The sequence below is a fragment of the Cercospora kikuchii genome, assembly GCF_019650295.1.
Source record: "Cercospora kikuchii DNA, contig_00004, whole genome shotgun sequence".
Lineage (NCBI taxonomy): Eukaryota > Fungi > Ascomycota > Dothideomycetes > Mycosphaerellales > Mycosphaerellaceae > Cercospora > Cercospora kikuchii.
In genome coordinates this window covers 2,657,053-2,679,895 of record NW_025408585.1, presented here as the reverse complement: position 1 = coordinate 2,679,895, position 22,843 = coordinate 2,657,053, and the positions used below count along the sequence as shown (strand labels likewise).

General features: G+C 53.0%; 9 protein-coding genes across 9 annotated transcripts; 4 read left to right on the top strand and 5 right to left on the bottom strand.

Annotated features, from left to right (window-relative positions):
• Positions 1 to 68: 68 nt before the first annotated feature.
• CKM354_000728500 (uncharacterized protein) lies at positions 69 to 646 on the bottom strand (the record flags this gene model as incomplete). The annotated part of the gene is made up of 2 exons (XM_044802628.1): positions 69 to 189; positions 243 to 646. 2 exons carry the CDS (start codon positions 644 to 646, stop codon positions 69 to 71), a joined length of 525 nt encoding a protein of 174 aa, XP_044658563.1.
• An 851-nt stretch (positions 647 to 1,497) lies between these two features.
• CKM354_000728400 (uncharacterized protein) lies at positions 1,498 to 3,563 on the top strand (the record flags this gene model as incomplete). Its single annotated transcript, XM_044802627.1, has 2 exons — positions 1,498 to 2,247; positions 2,313 to 3,563. The coding sequence occupies 2 exons, from the start codon at positions 1,498 to 1,500 to the stop codon at positions 3,561 to 3,563; spliced, it is 2,001 nt and encodes a 666-aa protein (XP_044658562.1).
• A 141-nt stretch (positions 3,564 to 3,704) lies between these two features.
• On the bottom strand, positions 3,705 to 4,472 carry CKM354_000728300 (uncharacterized protein; the record flags this gene model as incomplete). Its single annotated transcript, XM_044802626.1, has 2 exons — positions 3,705 to 4,259; positions 4,359 to 4,472. The coding sequence occupies 2 exons, from the start codon at positions 4,470 to 4,472 to the stop codon at positions 3,705 to 3,707; spliced, it is 669 nt and encodes a 222-aa protein (XP_044658561.1).
• Positions 4,473 to 5,205: 733 nt separating this feature from the next.
• On the bottom strand, positions 5,206 to 6,510 carry CKM354_000728200 (uncharacterized protein; the record flags this gene model as incomplete). Its single annotated transcript, XM_044802625.1, has 1 exon — positions 5,206 to 6,510. One exon carries the CDS (start codon positions 6,508 to 6,510, stop codon positions 5,206 to 5,208), a length of 1,305 nt encoding a protein of 434 aa, XP_044658560.1.
• Positions 6,511 to 7,251: 741 nt separating this feature from the next.
• On the top strand, positions 7,252 to 9,216 carry CKM354_000728100 (uncharacterized protein; the record flags this gene model as incomplete). The annotated part of the gene is made up of 1 exon (XM_044802624.1): positions 7,252 to 9,216. The coding sequence occupies one exon, from the start codon at positions 7,252 to 7,254 to the stop codon at positions 9,214 to 9,216; it is 1,965 nt and encodes a 654-aa protein (XP_044658559.1).
• Positions 9,217 to 9,662: 446 nt separating this feature from the next.
• Positions 9,663 to 10,835, bottom strand: CKM354_000728000 (uncharacterized protein; the record flags this gene model as incomplete). The annotated part of the gene is made up of 2 exons (XM_044802623.1): positions 9,663 to 10,363; positions 10,418 to 10,835. The coding sequence occupies 2 exons, from the start codon at positions 10,833 to 10,835 to the stop codon at positions 9,663 to 9,665; spliced, it is 1,119 nt and encodes a 372-aa protein (XP_044658558.1).
• Positions 10,836 to 12,008: 1,173 nt separating this feature from the next.
• CKM354_000727900 (uncharacterized protein) lies at positions 12,009 to 12,677 on the bottom strand (the record flags this gene model as incomplete). Its single annotated transcript, XM_044802622.1, has 1 exon — positions 12,009 to 12,677. One exon carries the CDS (start codon positions 12,675 to 12,677, stop codon positions 12,009 to 12,011), a length of 669 nt encoding a protein of 222 aa, XP_044658557.1.
• Positions 12,678 to 14,862: 2,185 nt separating this feature from the next.
• On the top strand, positions 14,863 to 15,774 carry CKM354_000727800 (uncharacterized protein; the record flags this gene model as incomplete). The annotated part of the gene is made up of 1 exon (XM_044802621.1): positions 14,863 to 15,774. One exon carries the CDS (start codon positions 14,863 to 14,865, stop codon positions 15,772 to 15,774), a length of 912 nt encoding a protein of 303 aa, XP_044658556.1.
• Positions 15,775 to 16,757: 983 nt separating this feature from the next.
• On the top strand, positions 16,758 to 17,407 carry CKM354_000727700 (uncharacterized protein; the record flags this gene model as incomplete). Its single annotated transcript, XM_044802620.1, has 3 exons — positions 16,758 to 17,034; positions 17,093 to 17,255; positions 17,311 to 17,407. The coding sequence occupies 3 exons, from the start codon at positions 16,758 to 16,760 to the stop codon at positions 17,405 to 17,407; spliced, it is 537 nt and encodes a 178-aa protein (XP_044658555.1).
• Positions 17,408 to 22,843: the final 5,436 nt, after the last annotated feature.

Here is a 22,843-nt window from a genome sequence, read left to right as displayed (position 1 = left end):
GTATATCATCGGTACAATTCCGCCGACGAGAAGTGTACGACCACGTCGTGCCTCGTGGCGATTCCACCTCAGTGCCCGTCACAATGGTCGGCGGTCGGCTGCCAATCGCCTATCACGAAGCTCCCCAAGAACGTTCCTCCAAGTATTGACAAGAAGTAGCCGACATTCATTGTCATGACAGCCAACATGCTGAAGAGACAAGTTAGACATGAACAAGACGTCACAGTTTGAGGACTACTCACAGCAAATAGCTCACGCCAGCCAGCACCGTATCGAGCACTGCCCGCGCCAACGCCTCATTGATATTCCACGGCCTCCTGCTCGCGAATCCATAGAGCAACAGCTTGCCATCATCGCCACCAGCCTCCGGGCGCAAGATACTCGTGTCTCGACGATGCGCCCACAAGGCGAGCAGAGCCGGGAAGTTGGTTCGAACAGCCACGATACCGCGGAAGATGGCTGCCAGAGCGATGAGAAAGATGCAGGTCCCGACGTATTGCCCTGAGGTCGAGGGTTGCCAGGCGTTGGAGTAGAGAGCCGTGGTGGTGCTGGTGAAAAAGGTCATGAGCATGTGCTCCATGCCCATCATTGTCATCCCGGAGTCGGTGCTGTTGCCGTCCATGGAGCCATGCATGCTGTGGTCCATGATGGGCGGTGTTGGTGTGCAGTATGTCTTTGTTCAATGACAGAGCGGGAGAAATCTCAGTGTGCGTCTTGGTGGTGAGGGATTCTTGCGTGCTTGTTGACAACTTGATAGGTTTTCTTTGGCCTGCTTGAAGGTTCCTGAATATTTTCTGGCGTGCACGCGTTGTGCGGTCGACGTATTGTAATGTGGCCTCGCCGGAGTCCGGCAAGCCTGGCAACTTGAACAACGGGTGCGGTCAAGAACTTGCTCAAAGTGGTGCCAGGACAAAGGAACGTCGCGCTGCACTCAAATGTGCTCTGTCTTGCTCATCACCAGACGGAATCTCCCACGCGGTGTCATCTTTTCCCACGCGCTGCTGATTGCAGAAGGTGCTTTTGGCCGCGTGGCAAGAAGCGCATGGCAAAGCCCGCAAACTTGCTCAGACCAAGCACACCCAAATCCTTGCCAATGTCGCTCATTTGCCCAAAACAGCACAAACCACGGCCAACGCCCACTGCCACTGGATGCGAACGAGGCCGAATCCGCAACTTTATGCTTGCGAATTGCATCCCACGCGACAGATCAGAGCCGACAAAGTGTTCGCCAAAGGTCGAGACAAGAAAATCGCCGCGTCGCCAATATGAGCACATTTTCCCCGTGCCACTTGAGTGCATTTGAGACGTGAGCACGTTGGAGCGCATTGATGAGACTGCTTCGTGTCTGACGGGAGCGACACGGACGGAGTGTGATTCTGCTGACCTTTCCGACCACAACTTCACCTGTCGATATACCGGAGCGTCGGACGACGGATGCACACCACACCACGTGTCTGGCAACACAAGATCTAAGCTGTACTCAGCACCAACTTCACCATGGCGCACTCACACAGCCATAGCATGTCCATGGAGCCATGGCTCACCCAACCCGTCATGCTGCATTCCTCGCGAGCCTACGAGTGCTCGTTGAACCTCACCGAACAATGCGAATATCAAGTCGGCTACTGGAGATTCTGGTATGAGCTGGATCACCGCTACGCTTTACCGACAGTGGCACTCTTCCTGTCAACCATCATGCTCTTCTCGATTCCATTTGTCTTCGCCAACCTCCTTCCTGGAGCGCGATCAAGATCAGGAGCGGGAGGAAAGCTGCTTGCTCTCAGTCGATATGCGAGCTACAAGTCGTTCCGGATAGGCAAGCTGAACTGGAACTCCGCACCCGTCGGTGTGCTCTTTCTCGGTGCAGTGGGCGCAATATTCTTCTTCGCCATGACGCTGGGCCCGAGACCGTACTACTGGCCGAACGAGAAGGACCCGGAGACAGGAAAGGTTACACTGTCATTCGGCAACTCGCCTCCGATCGCTTCGCGGACTGGCTGGATGTCGCTTGCTTGCCTGCCTTTCATCATCGCAACGTCGAGCAAGAGCAACATGATCACAGGCTTGACAGGCGTCTCGCATGAGAAACTTCAAGTGTTCCATCGATGGATCAGCTACGCCTGCTTTGTGCTTGCCTTGATCCACACCTTTCCTTTCATTGTCTTCCGTGCTTGGAGAGGAGATTTGAGCACGCAAGCGACAACGACAATCTACTACTGGACAGGCATTATCGCCTTAATCTCGCAGGTTCGTGACAGGCATTCGCGAATTCGTCGCGCTCGTAGCTGACTCTAGCTGACTCTTTCGCCCAGGCCTGGCTGACTTTCGCCTCCTTCTCACCACTCCGCAACTATTCGTACGAATTCTTCAAATTCTCTCACTTCGCGGCCGCTCTTATCTTCGTCGTATTCTTCTTCCTGCACTGCAACTTCCGTCTCTCCTCATGGGACTACTTCATCGCAACGGCCGTCATCTTCACCCTCACGTTCCTCCATTCGCAGTTGCGGATCTACTTCCAGCATGGAATCAAACAAGCGACAATCGTGCTCGAGTCGAACGGTTTCGTAAAGATCACTATCCCAACACAGACGACATGGCGAGCAGGACAGCACTATTTCGTTCGATTCCTCGGCATGCGCCCAGGAGTGGCTGCGACGAGTCACCCATTCAGCGCAGGCTCTTTGCCTACCAAAGCGCACTTCTACGAAGCCGCACAGAGCGAACTCGTATTCTATATTCGAGCTCAAGGAGGTCTTACTGCACGCTTGGCGAAACATGCAGAGAAGTCTCCCAATGCGAAGATGTCGGTAATGCTGGACGGTCCTTACGGAGGAATCGATATGCCCAAACTCGCATCTTGCAGAAAGTCTCTAGCTCTCGCTGGTGGATCTGGAGCAGGATGGCTGCTACCCCTCGTCGAAGCTTTCTTGAGAAGAAGGGATTGCGTCTCTGCGGGATGTGAACCAGAAAACGGAAAGATGGGAGAGATCTGCGGCACTGAAGGTCCGGAGATGAGAGTTGTGTTAGCGACACGAGATATCGCAACGAGAAATTGGTTCGAAGAGAAGGTCGAAAAGTTGTTGAACAAGAGTCTGCTAGGATGTTGTCCGACAGGATTGAAAGTGGAGATTTACTACACAGGCGAAGAAGAAGACAGACTCGAGAGCGGCCAGAAGAGCACAGCACACGCAAGTGGAATACAGCGACTAGATGGACAAGACCCAGAAAAGGGAGCCGACACGGAAATCTCTTTCCAGCAGCAGCATCAGAGTTCATCGACGTCGAACTCATCGGACTCAGAAAGTGAGAAGGGAAAGACTGGAAGCCTTCTTTCGCCACTCGATTTCTCGTCCCGACCGGATTTACCCAAGATCATCGCCGAGGAAGCAGAGAAAGACGCTTCGAGCATGGGTGTCTTTTGCTGTGGACCGTTGAGTATGCAGAGCGATGTGGCGAATGCTGTCGCACGGGAACAGTTGAAGATACTGTCAGGTGGGAAGAAGGCACAGAAATCAAGAGGTGGAGATGTGTATTTGCATATGGAGCATTTCTCGTGGGCTTGAGATATTCAGACAGAAAAGAAGCAGTAGATATTTAACAGAAGCAAGGTCTCGATCCAGATCTATCTTGCAGAGATCGCAAGACTCTTGAGGAACTTGAGGTTTGCTCCTCGTCCATTGAGACCGATGCTTGTGCAGCAGTCCCTAATCATTGACTAGACCAAGCAGTGAAGAATCCCTGTCGAAAGCGTTTACAGCTTCCTCCTCCTTCTTATCTAAAGCCAAGGAAGCCTTCAGATGGTCATCTTCCAGATCATCGCGAGCCCGCTCAAGCTTGGCGTTCAGAGCATTGAGCCTCACAGTGTGCTTGGACTCCAAAGCATTTATGGCCTCCTCGTGCTGGCGATCCAGCTCTGCTTCCTGCGCTGTGAAGCTCGCAACCATTTCATCGCGTAGTCGAAATCGCTCCTCCAGCCTCCTCGCCTTCTGGTCCGCCAGGAGCTGCTCGATGAACTTGGGTCGGCCGGCCTGTTTTCGATCCAGCCATTCTGTCTGAGTTTGAGCGTCGACATAGTCTGGATTAGCTCGCCGTCCCAAGAAGTCTTGTTGAGGTCTGTTCACCAACGCAAGTTTCGGGTGGGTTGGTGGCAGCTGGTAGAGACCGGGGTCTGGTCGTGCTGCCGGAGCTATCTTCTGTGCTTGCAACTCCCAAATTCCATGTTGAAGCTCGTCATAGAGCTGTTCTAGGAGCTCAATCTGCTGGCGTTGAGAATGTACTATTTGCTTTTGTGCTTGAAGGGCTTCCTCCAGTTCTTGGTGACTTGAGTCGGGGTATTCAGGAGTTCATCGTTCACTGACACCAATGGCAGGCAGCTTCTGTTTCTTTGGAACTGGGATTATCTCGTTGTCGTCACCCACACGAACCCTCTTCCATGCCTGTGCCGGATCACCGAAGTTGCGGTGGGAAGTCATTGGTGCGCCTGCCGACAAGAGCTGTGGTCGTGTCTTTGATGATGATTCGACTTGAGTAATTTCGAGAAAGCAAAGCCGCAATTGAGCACGGTAGTGCCGGAGCTGGAGCTGATGATGAAACTGATGATATCCTGGGAGCAGTCGTCTGCTCAGCTGTCTCACTTCTCTGTCTATCTGCTTGTGAGCCGCGTCACGGGCTCCTGCGGCCGCCTGGTCGTGGCCAAAAGATGTTGTCGGAGCGGATCTGTGATTTTGAGTCGTGTCGTGTAAGCGTCAGATTCGTGTTAAGAGCTGCAGGTTGTGGTCGCGAAATGTTTGATCACATGCTGTCTTCTTCATTTCACCTCACTGTCCGACCCACAGCGTTCAAAGAAATTAGCATGATGTCTTGTCATTTTCCAAGTGATGTGGCTTGAGAATGCGTTCGAGAACAGTGATCTCCCTCTTATCTCTTTCGCGGAAGACGATTGCGACGTCCCAGGTACCATTCTTTAGCTTGACGGGGCAACATGGTTCAAACTCGCGCAGACCACCCAGAGCTCAACTATGTCCTGTCCTTGCGCTTAGAAAGTCTAGCATGGGCATCTTGATAGAGCATTGAAGAGATGGCCGCGGGGTCAATTTCAGCATTTGAGATGAGCAAAGACTTCGAGGATATGTGCCACTGTCTCTTGTCGGTAAAGCCCAAAACCCTCCACTGTGCCTGGACGCATCCGCGCAGTGGTCGCCTCCATCAAATGCCGTCCTGCTTGAAATAGACCGGCAAAGTCATTCCGTTGCCAGCAGAGGCGCGAGGGAAGATACCAACCACATTTGCACAGCCATATGCACTCCAGTTACCACTCGCATGATTTATCCAGTTCGCGTCGTACCTCATCTTAGTGGTTGTTCGGCCTGCTTTCGTGTATCCAAAAGTACACATGCGGTTGCTTATGTGTCGGAAAATCAGCTTCCTCTCATGACTCGACCCACTCAGGACTTCTCCTTCCAGTACCCTCAAGCCAGAATTGTGTGCATCGAGGGTCGACGTGACTTGTATGCGAATCGCTATTTGGTAATCAATGACTTCGGCTGTGTTTCCATCGTCCGGAAGGGCCACGCAATTGAGTGGGAGAAGAATTGTTGTGCGCTCACGCGGAACCCATTGGAGAGCGAGAGATAGCTGTAGACCTTTGTTCGTCATGGATGAGGGTGTACGTTTATGGATTTCTCGGACTTCGACAACCCGAGTGCCCGCGAACGAAGCAGGCGAAGGCGCGAGTAGTCCCTTCCAGCCTCGTGTGGCAGTGTGCCACGCGAAGATGCTTTCGTCCTCTGTCTTGCGGAGGATCTCAATCTGCAGTCGCATGAAAGCTTTTGTTTCTTCCCCGTATAGTAGAGGCATGTTCACGCCGAACAAACCCAATAGACAATACGCAATATCTTCTACCCGGGTTGTTCTCCGCAACGAGGCCCAGCGCATCCGTTCGGCCACGCTGGCGCTGCCTATCACGGAAGGATCATGCAAGTATGCAAGAGAAACGCCAGTGATTAGTGATACTGTTCTGCAGAATGAGCTATCACGGGCTTTGAGGCCAATAAGTTTGAAGTCAGAGTTGTAGAAAGTGGCGATAGTAGAGGCCAGTAGCTCTTGCAGTGTCCAGCCCCTCGTGAACCACACGCTTTTGCTGACTTGTGCTTTAAGCTCTGCTGTATCAGCAGGACAAGCATGGACATCTGGGAGGAAGACAAAGCATTGGCGTGCTTGTTGATAGTATCTGAACATGGCATTCACGGATTCGGTCAGCTCGGCGCTGCTGCGTTTGTCGATGCAGCAAGTATCAATCCATAGCCATCGAATTCTGCGAGCGCGGGCCATCCTACAGCCTTGGATGATCTTGGTCCATCCAGTGCCCACCCGATCCTTGACGGCAGTGTCCAGGAATATCTGAAACGAGACTTCGTTGCTCGCCCAGCGATGCGATACGATGGCGTAATCGGGAACATGGTCGCCCTCGAACTCGCAAAAAGCGATGAAGGTGGTATGAATCAGGCGCATGATGGCCCGATATAAGAATGAGAAAGCACCTCAGTGCTGAGGTGGCAAGAGCATGGCCGTGGAGCTGCTCAAATACTTCACATTCGTATCATCAGCTCGAGGTACGTATCAGTGCTTTGTGTAACCACACAGCTGATAGGCGGCCCTTGATCCGTGCATGTGATGTATGACCATCATTGTGAAGTTGTGAGGACTGGCATTAAGTGCCGTGCGTGCTCAAATCCTTCCGTCTCGATATCCGGACAGGCCTCTCGGGAAGTCAAATGGGACTGGTGAGTAACGGTCACGAGGCGCCGATTCCCGCCCCATGAGCATGCGCATTGTCGACGCGAGACTTTGCAATGGATATCAAAAAGGCAATTGAAATGGTATATGAGATATTCGTGCGTGCAAGAAGAGCAAGGAGGAACAGAAGAAGTAGGAATGGAATGGAGTCAAATATTTGATTTGGCTCGATTCGACTTGATTCAGCTCTTATCTCGGGTAGATCCGCCCTAACCCTGCAGCTGGCCAATGCATGGAGGGGCAACTTTTGGGAGTCGCGATGACTGTGATCGCCGAGACCAGCTCGAAACACGTCGTCGGCCACTTCTTTGACTTGACAATACCACTGCTCATACCAAACTCGCTCACCGAAATTACTTCAACTACAAGTCTTCACTCCGTCCTCACGCTCTCGCCACTTCCCTCCTCCCCGCCTACACCGTCCAAACCACTCGAAACCCACGCCGAGCACGCGACATGAGCACGACAGCAGATGGCAGCAAAAAGGTGATTTTGCCAGAAGATGGAAAGCGCAATGTCCTGATCACATCGGCTCTGCCATATGTCAATAACGTCCCTCACTTGGGCAACATCATCGGTTCGGTACTGTCGGCAGATGTCTTCTCGCGCTACAGCAAGGCTCGTGGAGTGCCTACGTTGTATGTCTGCGGAACAGACGAGTATGGCACAGCAACAGAGACGAAAGCCATAGAAGAAGGAGTCACGCCACAGCAACTATGCGACAAGTACAATAAACTGCACAAAGAAGTCTACGACTGGTTCGAAATCGAATTCGATCACTTTGGCCGAACACCCACCCAGCAGCAGACCGACATCGCGCAAGACATCTTCCTCAAGCTGCACAAGAATGGCTACTTGGAAGAGCAGACCACAAAGCAGCCATACTGTACACAGCACAACTCTTTCCTCGCAGATCGGTTCGTCGAAGGAGAGTGTCCGTTATGTGGCTACAACGATGCGCGAGGAGATCAGTGCGACAAGTGTGGTCATTTGCTCGATCCTCTGGATCTGAAGAACCCACGCTGCAAACTCGATGGCGCGACACCGGAAGTGCGCGAGACAAAGCACATGTACCTTCAGCTGGACAAGTTGCAGGATAAGACAGCACAGTGGAATGCAAAGAGCCAGATCGAGGGATTGTGGAGCGACAACGGTATCAACATCACGAATGCCTGGATCAGAGAGGGGCTGAAGCCTCGAGGAATTACGAGAGATCTGAAGTGGGGAACGCCAATTCCGCTGCCTGGATACGACGACAAGGTCATGTACGTGTGGTTCGACGCCTGCATTGGGTACGTGTCTATCACAGCAAACTACACAGAGCACTGGGAGAAGTGGTGGCGGGATCCGGAGAACGTTCAGCTGTACCAGTTCATGGGCAAGGACAATGTGCCATTCCACACTGTCGTATTTCCATCATCGCAGCTGGGAACTGGCGACAAGTGGACCATGCTCAACACGCTATCGACAACTGAGTACCTGAACTACGAACGCGGAAAGTTCAGCAAGTCGAGAAATATCGGTGTCTTTGGCAATAGCGCAAAAGAGACTGGCGTTTCTCCTGACGTGTGGCGATATTTCCTCCTTCTGCGACGACCTGAAACCTCCGACACCGAATTCGAATGGGATGCTTTCATTGCCGCCAACAACAACGAGCTCGTCGCCAATTTTGGCAACTTTGTCAATCGTGTTCTCAAATTCGTCAACTCGGCAAACTACGACAGCGTCATTCCAGCCTGGCCCAAGGACAGCCTACCGGAAGATGTGTCTACCGGCCTGAAGAAGCACATTGCCGATACGAACGCAAAGGTGAAACAGTACATTGCCGACATGGACGCTGTGCATCTCAAAGCTGGTCTGATCACTGCTCGTGAGATCTCATCTCTTGGCAATCTTCTGCTCCAGTCGAATCGACTCGACAACAACCTCTTCACGAACGAGCGCGCCCGATGCGATGCTGTTGTCAACATTGCAGTTCAGCACATCCATCTCCTCGCTTCCATCATCGCACCCTACATGCCGGGCACAACAAAGAGCATTCTTTCACAATTGCAAGCGGAGCTTCTCATCATCCCTGATGACTGGCAGGCGGAGAGCATTCCTGCTGGCCACAAGATCGGCAAGGCAGCACATTTGTTCAAGAACATCAAGCCTGAGCAGGAACAAGTCTGGAAGGAGATGTTTGGTGGTGATGAGTTGAAGAAGGCAAAGGAGGAGGAAGCGAAAAAGAAGGCGGCACGAAAAGCTGACAAGGATAAGAAGAAGGCCAAGAAGGCTGCTGAGAGAGCGGCGGCGCAGGCAGAGGGCGTTGGCGAGGGTGTAGAGGCTTCGGCGAAGGACGGTGCGGAGAAGCCTTCTGCGGATGATGCGGTGAAAGAGGTGACAGAAGGGGTGAAGCAGGCCACATTGCAGACGTCCTAGTGGGCGGTGTTGAAGTATGGCTTTTTGTGTTTTGCGTTCAAGAAGTGGAATGTGGTGGCGTTGCGTCGTGTTGGGATTAGCGATGATGGTGGCTGTGAGTATGAATACTTTTGCCGGCAGGATGATGAAGAATGGAACGGATTATGCTACAGTAGCAAGCGGCAAATGGCCGGTGCGACAGCATCGTACCTCCAAGTGAAAACATCGATCTCGAACTCCTCGACTTCGTCCTCCTTCTCAGTCTACTTGATTCGGTCATCACGCCTCCTTGGCTCCTTCACGTACAACAACGAGAAACTCCCGCGTGTCCCTTTCCTGCCACGGTAAACGTCGATCTTGTTACCATACGCCGTGCGGCAATGTAGCATTGCCTGAGACGATCGCCAGCAAACTTCGCCACACTTATTTCTGCTCTTTGCAACAATGGACGTCAGACTTCCACTCAACTAGTCGTATACACGGCGTTCCACATTGTCATGTCCACCCACACGCCAGTCCGATACCCTGTCCAGCGCCTCCCACAACCTCTCACACGCCCACCGCGCCTCCTTTCCCTCCTTGCCGTGCTCATGAAAGGTACATGGATGCCACTTGCAGAGCTCTACTCCGTCATCCTCATCGTGTCCTTGGAGCACGCAGTCGTGATTCGAAGGACAAGTTCTACAGTCCCAGAACGCCATCATGGAGGTCATGCATTCGGCCAAAAACTCGGATGGGCAGCCGGTAAGAAACTTGATCATGGCTTCGCGGCGACCTGTGAAGCTCTTGGCTCGGATGCATGTGCTGAACCAACCACAGAGGAGCCTACGGAGTGGACATTCGGAACGAAGGTTCTTGACTGCGTATTCGATGCTCTCAGAGCGCCCGGGGAAATGTTTGAGCTCTACAAGCTTGTACTGGATTATGTTGATGATCTGGTTGCGAAGAGCCACAGTGTCGTATCGATCAGCAAAGACGTAGATTTCGAATAGAGAGCGGTATGACCATGTGATTGGATCCCTTGGGTCTCGGACTGGGGTATCTTGCGGAGCAGCTGTGGAGTTCTCAGCAGCATTTGAGCTCTCACAGCCTTGAGTTTCCGTGTCTGGCATTTCCGGAATGTCTTCACCTTTGCTTCGCTTCGCTGCGGGCTCGTCTTCAGGGGCTTCTATGGGCTTGTCAGTCGATAAAGGTTTAACAATGTGAGAAGCGGATGTCTGACCTGTGGCAGGACGCTTAGTGCCAGGGGCTGCGATGTAGCCATAATCAGACGCAATCGCCGGAATACCATCCACATCATCTGCATACACGAGGCCCGTGTGCAGCCAAGTGATGAAGAGTTTCATCATAGCGTGAGTAACGTCTGCGTCTTCAGCAAGTTCGAGCACTCGCGTCTGCGTTTCCTTCATTTCATTCAAGAACGCCGCCTCGAAGTATTCGGATTTGGCACAGATGAGAGCTCGTGGAGCTCTGAAATCCTTCTTATGGCCCTTATCTAAAACTTTGATGGTGATTTCTGGCGACTCGAGGAGGTTGGGCACGACGATCGCTGGCGCCCGAAAGTGCAGAGACATGTTGACTGCATCCTTCTGTGACGGTAGTGTCGTGGCCTTGGGCGACGATGGCAGTGGCGAGGACATCTTTGTGAATATTCCGCTGCTGATTTTCGAAAGTCAGGGGAAGAAAGCAGGTACAAGACCGGAGAGCAAATGTCTGGCTCGAGGAGTCAGTGAATAGACCGCGTGCCTTCACTAGTCGTATCGGCGGAAGTGAATGAGGCGTGCCAACCTCGATCCATGTGGCACGGGATGGCTCGAGAGGTCTCGTAGTGAGGATATCGACTTGTCTCGGAGAACGTCAATTGTGTAGCTAGGTGGCTTGTGAACCGATATTCATGATAGATTTGAGTTTTGGCGTTGCGAAATACTGGGGCAATATATTCAATTGTTGAATGCGTACCGGCAAGGAGAGATCGTCCAGATTGGAGTTCGTGAGATCGTCATCAATCCACAGGGCAGTGCCAGTGACGACGGGGATTTTGCAAGCCGGTCATGATAAGTTCGCGGGTCATGGAATGACGGTAGGAAGTGAACTGTCCAGATGACAGTGTACATGTCGACGAGTCCATGGCAGACCAAGAAAGTAGCTCTGCGAAAGCGGTAGACATAGCAGCTTCCCTGTCAGAATTTCTTGCAGCTTCTGGATACATCTGAGGCTCTCGTTTATTGATAGGCCTGAGCATTCAGACTCTTTTGACTGGAGCATGTGATCTCCATTACCATCAGTCTCCGATCTTGGGCGGCCCTGGGATGAGGCCGAGGGGTTCTCGTAGTAATAGCTAGCGTAACAAACCATCTCAATTCAACACGACGCGTATATGCATTCAATTCATCGTTTCAAATCGTCCAAGCGCGATGATGTATTGTCAGCTGATAATGTGGTGCTGAGATAGAGGGGGAAGGGGCAGGGGAGAAAGTTCTGGGCCTTCAGAGTTTCTGCAGCTCGGGTTCGGGACTATTTAGATAGAATTAGCAATAATAAAAGATAGCACAGATAATTGACAATAATTGGCAAGAATTAGACATATTTGGACGGTAGTTTGAACGCCATTTGTTCTGGTCTTATGGTTACTCAGCTATGAACTCTGGAAAGCCGATAGTGGAGTTGACGATATCTTTCTCGCCTGTTGCATCTAAGTAGATGATATTGCCTGTGCAATCATCATTGCTTACCATCTCTGTTTTCTATTTCCTCCGACACATCATTCCATTGGTGCTCTAAGCTCATTCCACCATTTGCCTTATCACTTCCTATTATCCAGCTACTATTCTGTTCCTGTCATGGCTGCGGATGTTCTTGACGCGCAGAGCCACTTCAGCACCCATTCCGCCATGTCCGTTGCGTGCAGCTGCTTCTTCCCAAAACCATCTGTTCAGCCGATGCGCTAACGGGTCAACGATGCGTGCGTTGTACTCATCATGCAAGGCACGAATGTTGACCAGTGCGGTGTGATGGAAGCCGCGAGCATTGACTGTGACGTTCTTTGGAAGGAGGAATGGGTGATCTCCAGGCGGAAGGCAACAGTTCGCGTAGGCCACAAAGTTGCGGCGAAGAGCGAAGCCGAGTCGAACGACCAAAGGATTAGAGCCGCCACCAAAGCGGCCCAGGATACTCCCGAAACTGTCAGGCCAGACAGAGTATCCACAGATACCTCTGACGACGACCGTAACTTCCTGGCCTTCAGCATGCGCACGCTCGAGGAATTGAATCCACTGTGTTTCGGCGGTCGAGTTTGGCGACTTGTGCCACATTGGCTTAGGATGCCCAGCTGCTTGAGTCCCAATGAAGCTTGTGATCGATGTAGCGAGGGGCGTACGCGGTAGACTGGAGTCTTGTAGCTCTTCTTGTTGTCGCGTAGCCTGCCAGTCCAGACCTACGATGATGTTCTCGAGATGCGTTCGACCGATGTCAAGTGCAGTCATGTTTGAATCGTCGGATCGCGACCAGACGGCCATCGAGGGTCCTTTGGCATTGTGATCTGCGGCGGGTGCACTCGAAAGGGATTACTTTGACCCATACTTGAGAACAGAGATCGATCCATTCTCTTGCAGTACCCGACAACCTCGCTGAGCTAGCGAATCGTCCAGCTCGGATTGATGGGAGATCTCAATGGCCTCAAGATCTTGGGTCAGAGTTGGCGCCTCCTCGCGAACGCTGGTTTCATTGTCCTCTCCACTGCTGCTTCCTGAGCCATATTCCTCCCAGATGTCCTCAATCTTCTGACCACAGTTCATGCACTGTCTCATGGCCTTCTGCACCGGCTCTCCGCATCTCGAGCAGCCTTGTTGTGCCATGGCGCCTGTTACGCGAAGTAGCTACTGGAGATTCAGCTGGGCCGTTGCTTGTTTCCCTGTTGGTGGCGGCAAATTTGTATGTGTTGATAGGTGCGTCCCGGCAGCGGGGAGATTCTCGAGGAAGGAGAAGATGTCGACCGTAAACGAGCTGGATGCAGTGAGGAACTTCGATGGGGCCGGCGCCTCTCGGTTGCGAGCAATGCTCGAAAGTTGCACAGCGCGTTTCAGCAGCGAGAAAGCTCTCGAAAAGGGAGGGAAAGGGGCTGAGCTTGGCAGCGAATTTGGCAGTGCCACAAGACTGACGCCACCTGCTCGGAGTCATTCACCTCGCACACCATATCCAGTACGATTTCACAGCAAGAGCAGCGCGATGCCCTCCTGCATTTTGAAGATGCCGTACCTCACACCCGCACTGCATGCTCTTGTTGACCCGGCCAATTGACCAGCCTAGCCAAACAAGTCTCTCGCCGACCTTGTTCAGTCAGTGACGGATCTCCTTCCAAGCGTTGACACCACCGTCCTGGAACAGAAGAAAAAGTAGGGAGCGAACACGTCAATCTTCGATATCACCACGGATCAGCTAAAGCAATGAGCCCAGGAGGGCCGCACAGAATAGATTCAAAAGCTCGCCGTGGAACTACAAATTGAGTTCTATAGATATCGCGCGGAATTGCCTGAGAGAAAGGTGGACGATCGAGACTCGAGACAACAAGCTAGCTCTCCCAGTCCACGTCAGAATATTAACAGCATCGCACCGTCTCAAGTCGATCCAGCACTCCCTGCCACCCAGAAGCTCCAAGTCTGGAACGTCGATCTCGAGTGCGGCTCCAAGATTGCAGATGCAAGAGCTTTGTCGGACATTACCTCTGGGGTCGCAGCGTGTCACCAGTATCTCGTAAGTTCTCCTTCCATTGCAGCGTGAACGTGATCTGACATATGTGTCGACAGCTTTGCAGAATGTACTGCAGGTCGCTGATCATCTTGCGCTACAACAGTGATCGGATTAGACGCACGTTGGAGGATGCCTTGAAATTGCTGCGTGCACAAGATTCTGCGACTGAAGCGTTGAGAGCAAAGGAAACGCGGCGGATCAGGAAGGTAGCGACGATGGTAGTCAACAAGTGGCTAAAGTCTCTGCTTCGGATCTCCAATCATCAAGTAAATTGCTTTAATTATCGAGCTCCATTCCACTGGTGCTACTGAACATACCGGCTGCTTGCATATCTGGTCGACGAAACGTCTCGATGCTTCGCCCGTCGTGTTCCTCAAACTCCTCAAGCTGTGTGAAAGATGCTATTCTTAAGTATGACCCTCGTAAGGATCGAACTCTACGCACATGAATGCTAAATTTCTCCACATAGAGCAGGGATCGATCATGGGACGAAGAAACTTCCGAGTTCTCTTTTGCATCGCCTGTCAGCTCCAACGACTGATCGTGAAACTCGGAACAACGAAGGACGACACTTTACTTCGTACTGTGAGAGGTGTCAGGCTTGTTGAATCGATCACAAAGCTGTCTCCACGACTTCTCTCAGTCGTTGCCTGGTCTAGGCATGCAAGCATATTCAATTCAGGTGAAAGCCCCACGTTCTCCAGCGGGCCAACCAACTTTGCTAAGTGAACAGCGACGCTTTGGCATTGAGTTTTCGCCTGCACACGCGCAATAAATTTCGATAAAGAATCCACGTGCTCTTCTTTCTTTCAACATCGCACACGTATCGATCACGACTGGGAGGCGTCCTCGAGCAACATCGCTTCCGACAACTACCTCTGTGGCACTTCCAACCGCGAAGCTTCTGCTGCCTTATGCGTGATGGGTTCCTCCGTACTCAACGCCTTCTGGGCCAACATCGCCGCCAACAACGCGCGTCGCATTGAGGCGTTAAAGCCCAGACTCGACATGCCGTATACCAATGGCGCATTCGACAACAAAACCGATGAACAGAACGCGAAGGGAGAGACTGAGAGAACACAAAAATGGCCAACTCACTATCTCAGCGCCGAAGAGGCCATTTATCTTGACGTGGAGGAGTCCGAGTTTCAAAAGAGAAAACATTCCATGCACATGGACCGAGATCCTGGTGCCTTCATGCGTTGGTACATCTACACCATGGGGTCGATTGAGCTTTGGCACACCTGGCCATCGGTCTCGCCATTCTTCAGCAAGCTCAATCTCCCCAAGTACAAGGAACAATGCGTTGAAATCGAAGCCAAAGCTGGACGAGGTGCGATGAGATTCACATTCAGCTTTCTCGTGCGCACCATCGCGCGGACTGGCGGCATGGATAAGTGGAGCTCTTCTCAATTCCAAGATCGTTACCACATTTTCTCGGCAAGCTTCGACGAGAACCCCTACTATTTAGCCTGTGGAATACACGAAGAGCAGAAGAGTGTGGAATTTGCAAGCATGTACGGTCTTCGACCGCAGGACAAGAAGGAGGAGCTCGCTCCGTACCGCAAGCTCAACAAGATCAAATTCCTCCGTCTTGCTGAGGCCGCATTTCAGCATTGCTTCAAGTATGGTGACGGCCCACTGCTCTGGGCGGTGCATGAAGCATGGAAGAGTGTCGCGGTAGATTCTGCGATCGTCGAGCTGGGGCTGGCAGCTGAGCCAGAGAAGATTCCTGCTACGCTGTTCGGCCAGCCTCGCCCGCACAAGCGGCAGCGAACGACGTACTACCAGGGCTCTAGGCCACTCAGAGAGATCGAAATGGGAGGAGTTTGAAGGCAGCGCCCTCATCATGGCTGTCGCGAGTTGGATCGAGCAGTTTCCATACGCCGCAGGTTGCCTAGATCAAGATGGCAATGAAATCAGAGCCATGAGGAATGTGAATCGGTCGATTCATGAGACGCCGATAGGTTGTCCATCAGTCAAGGTCTTGCATCGTTGCCTAAATACACAATTGAGCATGAGGCTCGCCTGTTTGTACTGCTCCGGCTCGCTTTCTCTTTCACTGTCGGCAACTTCTTTCCGTGCACCATGGAACAGAGGTATAGCTTTGAGCAAAGGCCATTAGGAGAGAGCGATCCGAGGCGCAAGCGTTTCAGTGAACACGAACGTAGAATGCGAATGGCATCTTCGAGCAAAATAACTTGCGGAGTAACGAGTGAAACAGGTTACTTTGGATATGTTGTATCAAGAAACGAACGCCTTGGACCATGTGCAGCTCCTTGTCTTCCTTTGTAGGCAATGACAGAACTTCGGCGTTGCTCACACCCGGCTGCAGTTGTTCTCTAATTCGCTGACTGATTTCCTGTTGATTACGTGTAAGCCTCTCAATCACGGCAACAGGAAATTTGAGCAATATCTTTCGACACAAGGCAGTCGTTTCTGAGTAAATGGGTGTTCGGCTTCTCACAAGTCGTTTTGTCGAGTGTCAGGAGGCGATGTGCTCGGTTGCGAGCTTGCTTCTGGTAGCATTGCTTAAAGTACCTGGCTGGCACCAATTTGCGAATTCGCTCCTCTGCTGCTGTTTTGGGCGGCGTCGCTGAAATCTTGGGTCCAAGGTGAGAACGTGGTCTCTCAAAGACGGATGCCTCTGGAATGTTCTGGGCGTTTACTGGTTGAGTGGGCTCTCATTGTTGTTTGGGCGATTGTCGACTGGTGACTGAAGGCGTTGGGGCCCTGAACGTTTGCTGAATCCAGAATATATATGCCACTGCTACTGCTATCAAGCTGCAACATCAACGTGTGCTGCACTTCCGAAGATGGCACCAAAGAACGACACTGCATCAATGTCAAGTCCGAAGCCAGGCCAGATGGACACAGGAGCCAGCAATGTCGACGACCTTCAGCCCGTAGACAGCGAGCTCATCGAGGAGGAAAAGATGCTCCGCGAGCAAACAAAGAAGCTCATCGAGGAAGGGAAGAAGCTCGCCGCGAAAAACAAATTGCTCAGAGAGGCCATGATCCGACTCTGGGCTTCGCGCATGCGTCTTCCGGAGGGTTGTCCTCCAACCGAAGAAGAGACCGCGGCCAGTGACAGTATGTTACTCCCGCCGCCGTGAATGATATGTGACTCGACTCGCTAATCCGTGCATAGCCCTTTTCGACTCGGTCGAAACCCTGTTCAAGGAAGCTGGAGAGGAGGAGCGTTTCAAACACATTCGTGAGCTCGCTGGTTACTTCGAAAATATGACGGCTGAGGAGCTGGCCGAATACAGCAAGCAGGTGGAAAAGCTTGGTCAGTTGGACGGCGACGTGAAGTATGGACATCAAATCGACGTGCCGGCTACAGAGCCCTGAGCTAATATATCACAGGATCGAGGCTCTTCGGAGCCTTCTAAAGACACCTGCACAGCACAAGGACGAGCGTCGGGCTGGAGCGGGATTAGGACTGAAACAGCAAGAATCTTGAAGGGGATGGAGAACATTTTGCTGATGCTTTGTGCTCTGCACAGTATTGGCCCCATCTCTTGTGATTTCAGTGTTAGAAAGAAGGAAGCAGATGGCAAGTGCGGTAATAAAACACCTCGAGCTTTGAGCTGAGGTCACTGTAGAGTAGCTTTGCCAAGTATCTGACTCAGCATGTACCAGGACACGCCGTCTTCCACCTCCATGTACAGTCTTTTCCACGAGAACCTCCCATCTGGTCTCACCAATCACACGCCATCGTATTCTGAGCCGGCCGTGCATGTGACTGAGTTTCATGTTGGTTTCAGTGTGGATCGTAGACGTGCGATCACTGCACATTGCATAGCGACACGACGCGAGCATGTTCGGGCGCGTTCACAACACGTGGAGGAGGCATGAGGGACACCTTGTATGAGACGGGATCTCACCCGAGGAATGGCAGAAATGGTGATCAGGTTGCAAGAGCAAGGCAAAGGCAAAGGCTGCGTGTACGGGGCTTTGATCCGCCGATAGGGTCTGCAAGAGATATGGATGCTTTGAACAAAGGCACTGAGAAGTGCTTGAGATACAGGCGTAATCGAAGAAACCCTACTCCGTCATACCGTGGGATGTCAAGCTCAAAAATACCCGGTCCTAGCAGCTGGCAATGGACAGCGGATTCGATTATTGCATGGTGCCCATCAGATCCGAATCCTGTGCGTGCATGACCTGCCACCATCTTGTAGCACCCCACCCACTGGAGATCTTCTGTTGTACTCATTCGGCCCCACTACCGTAACCTGCCAGAGACTCCAAGCTCCTGCATCATATGTCCAGCCCAGCTGCCACAATGCAAAGAAGAGATCCGGCTCCTTGTGCGAGGCAGATATCCAGCTCTTCATGCAAAGAAGAGGACCAACTCCCAATGCAAAGAAAGGGTCCAACCACAAATGCAAAGAAGAGGTCCAACACTCAATGCAAAGAAGGAACTGAGCCTCCAAGCCATGCAAAGCGGAGGCTCAACACCAGGGTCATGACCAGGCAAACCACTTGCGCTCGCTGCGACCTTGATACACACCGTTCCCATCGCCAGCTGCTAGACACCAATCGGGAAAGGGGGCGTTGAGTTCCGCCACTTGTCTTCTCTTTCCCAATCCGTCCTCTCGGTGGCAGCTGGTCAGGGGCTCGTTGTCCATGCTGTGTGCTGTGGCATACCTCCACAGCTCGCTTCTTGAGCCGCCGGCGAAGCGTACGTGTTATTATGGTGCGGCAAAAACGCCTGTAGAGGTGGATGTACACCAAGGACACCACTATCGGCAGCTGTTACATATTGCAATTGCGTTCCGATGCTCTTGTGATGCTTGTTGATCAGACCACGGTATCCGTTCAGCGAACACCATGGGAGTGGTTTTTGCTGAGGTGCGGCGAGCCTCGCTTGACGCGGATCCAGTCTAGCGAGCGGCGATCGTGCGATGAGGGCAAGCTGTAATGCGAGTGAAACATCGCTTCAGATGTGAGACCGTGTGTCCACAACCACGTGAAAAATGGCGCGCTTCAAAGCTTTTTGGGCAGATGGCGAAGGATTGTGAAAGACCGTGAAGTCCCGTCGCAAACTATCGTGTCCATACATCGCCAGCAAGTGGAGGGCACAGTCCGATGGCGCAGGAATCCTTCCACGCTGTGCGAGCGATTCGAGCTCGCTTCGGAGTCGTCGTCGTACGGCGACCGAGTGGGAGCCGCGATTGAAGCTGCTGGAGTGATGCATCGACTGTGAAGATCGTCAGCGGAAGAATGCGCGCAACCACTGCAGCGCTTATCCATTACCTCATCTGAAGAACATTGAGGTCGAGAGTCTCGATTCTACTCTGACGGCCAATGGCTCTTCGAGGGGAAGACGATGTGTGGTTGGCATCGCGCAACATGATGACTGTCTGACCCCTGGCCAGTGCGCGTGGGCTCTGCTGTTCTGTCCTCGCTCGATGAGTCCGCAAGAGGGTTGGAGACTCCCGATGTAGCTCCGGCGGCTTGATTACGCCGCGCGGTCGGAAGATGCGCCAGCCGCGAGTCAGCGTCATTTCAGAATCATATGAATGCCGCGGTGATGCTCACAAGTCCGTGATGTAAGTGGCCGGCGCGGTCACCAGAAGCGCCACACTGATGGAATAATGCTGCCCGTCCGCTCACCTGCTTCGCGTGGTTGAACCGCGAGTTTGCGCTGCGGCTGTATGATGATGGGATTCGCATAATTCGCCGTGTGTGCGAAGTTTGAAGGAGGTGTGTTCGTCCCCCAGGACTGATACAGACCTCTTTCCCGCTTCGTGTCACAGTGAACACAATTACAACTTGTGAGGCCGCAGCAGTGGTCCATCGATTTAGCCATGAGAGCGGTTCATGCGTCCGTGTTGTTTCGGAGCGGATTGGGCTTGCCGAGGGCACTCCAGAAAGCATCGACAACCATGACAGTCCTCCGTTGCTCGCTCTGCGTTCAACTGTAGACATTGCGCACTGGCACCGTACCACTTAAGACTTGCCACTGCGCTTAGCCATCTCCCGTGGCTAGCGGAGTCCTGCGTGCTCTCGCCGCTTGACAAGAGCAGCAAGGATATGGTCGGACTTGGGCTGAATCATATGCCGCTGACTATTTCGGCTTCAATTGAGAGCACTGTGGACATTGCATAGGTTCGAAGGACTTCGTCTCCGCCACATGATGGAGGAACAGCCGCAAATATCTTTTCGAGCTCCCTCGAAGATGCGCGGCTCCTGGTCTTGCGCCCTGCGAGCACATTGCTCTGTAACATTGCTGTCTCAGATAGTATTGCTGTCCGCTGTTTGCTTCTCTGTCCTGACAGACCGGCCACTCTTGCAACAGGTCTTCTGCCTCCCCTCTCAGCCCCGAGCGCAACGGTTGACCCCCCTGTTAGCCTGATCAGGCTTGTGGCTCTACCAATGGGTGCGCGACCGACGGCTTGCTCGATTTGGGCTCACACTTGGGCGCGACAGCTCCGACGGCCGGCTGTTTTGGTCGCATTCTAAGGCTTGCAAACATGCAAAATTCATCTCTGCGCCCACCAACGCCCTGCAACTCCTGAAACTCGATCTGCTGCATCTTTAGAACATGTAAATTATCATCGAGCTTCTTAAGACTCTGTAAGCTGGCTGATTGTGGCACTCTGTGCCTCATGAACGTGAACCGGCCAACACTGAAGCCGCACCTGTCCGCAAACCTCAAGTTCGTCTGGCTGCGCAAAGGTTCCCGGCGTAATTTAGGCTACACGACCTTTGAGGGACGCTGTCGTGGCCATTCCCAATGCTTTCAAGGGTCGCGCGGTCCCTTTGCGCTGTGTCGTCGTGTTGCCGTTGTTGCTGAGGCCAAAGTGCGCCCGAATGCAGCAAGGCCTTCTACCTCACGGAAGCTGTTACAGCAGCACCACTGCGTGTGGGACTATCGATATTCACATGGAGCCTCTGACGGTCACTTTCGAATTGCTCCACGTCATTCGAGGTCGATGCGACGCCTCGTTGTGTTGTTATAGCCGTGCCGGGCAAAAGGTGCTTGCAGCTGCGAGTCCCTCCGCCGCCGAACCAACGCAAAGGTCAATAAAAATGCAAAATTCATTCGCATTCGCAACACTACCCCACAACACTCAATAGCGATTCGCCGGAGGTGCTGTGATCAAGCTCGTGCGGATGACATCAGAAAGGGTATGTGCCGGGGGCAGCAAAAAGACAAAAAAAGATGTCTTCGACCATGAAGGTTGAAGGAGTGCTCGGTTGCCTGCCGACGACGGCGACCAGTAGCTTTCGAACGCATTGCGTTCGTAATGATGCATGCCCAAATCGACCACCTTGCCCACACCATTCCAAATTCCCCAATTTCCGCCGCCGCCGTGTTTCGAACACAAGAGTCAATGGAATGAGGCACTCACCTGATGGTTTTTTTTTGGCGATGATGTGGTGCTTTGGCAAATGGGTGCGCTCTCATGATGATGACTAAGGGAGATTTCGAAACGCTTATAGCCCTTGGTTCTGTCGGAGCGGGATAACGGTGATGGCGGGGCTGGCTGAGTGAACGGAGGCTGGCGTGCCTGGCTGGCGTCGACCCTCTCGGGCCACAACACCACCAACACCACGGGTGAGCACGAGCGCACACGCGGAGGAAGTTGAGATGGTCCTGTAGATGGATGCACCGTGGTGTTTGATCGTGTAACACGCTGTGTTGTGGCATGGGACCATTTCCGGGCAAACTCAGGCTGGGAAATGGACTTTGGCCGTGGCTGGCATGCCACTCCTCCCACCGTGCCAATACCCTCGGCGCTTCTATCAGATCGCTCAGACGCTCTGATCCATCATTTGATCAACTAGATGATGGCAGTGTGGACAGCGTGGTGGCATGCGCCGGCGAAGCAGCGATGCAGCACAGGTGGGCGCAGGTCTAGTATCGCGTTTCTGCGGCCACAGCTTCGTCCATAGCAACACCACAGTCGCCTCTATCGATGTCTGAGACCCTCGGCGAGCGTTTCTCAAGCTTTGTAGAGTTGAGAGAGCCATAGCTTTACAGTGAGGCACACGAGGTGGCGGTCTGCAGCCATGGTTGCGCGAACGGCCAGTCCTCCATGCGGAGCGAGCCTGATGGCAAAGACTTCCGCCTTCGGCATCAACGATAAAGACCCTTCTCGCTCGCCGTGAGGTCTCATGCGTATCTAGAACCCACACAACATTGCGCCGAAGCAGCCGATCAGTTGTCTCAGGTCGCAACCCTCGGTATGGCGCTTTGAGCCTGCCATGGGGCATCATCCCTGGCGGCGAGTGAATCGCACGGCGGTATCACCACCAGCAACAACACCACGAAGACCATCGTCACGAGGACGGCTCCACACGAAGAGCCTACCGCTTGTCGAGCTCAAGCGACCGGCGACTTATCGGACGCCATGAGAGCCATCGTGGCGATTTGCGACCATCATGGGGCGAACCAGTCCTTGCGGCGTGGACTACGACGACCGTCCCAAACAGCATCCCTACAGCATTACGGCGATTACAGTTCTCGAACGATGACCGAATGCCTGAATAACGACGAATCCGTCCGCCGAACGACCACGATGATCCTCGATTAATGGCGGACCTCGAATACGTCCACGACGGATCGCCGATACCCGCGAGTGACGTACTCCAGCCGCCATGGCGAAACAGTCGGCGCGAGATTGTAGGCCGGAATACTTGACGTATTTGTTTGGAGGAGGCATAGGCCGCCAGCGGTCGGCCTCAACTACGCATAACACTGGCGGATCCACGGTGATCACGGCCCATGAGTGTCGAATAGAGGGCTAGGAACACGCGCATCCATTCGTGGAGCGAGCACGACGATACATGAACGATAGCGGACCTCGATGACATCCGCGGCGGCATACCGGCGCTCGAGGAACACCACCCTCAGCGGGACCCCAGCGCTTGAGAACACCACTAC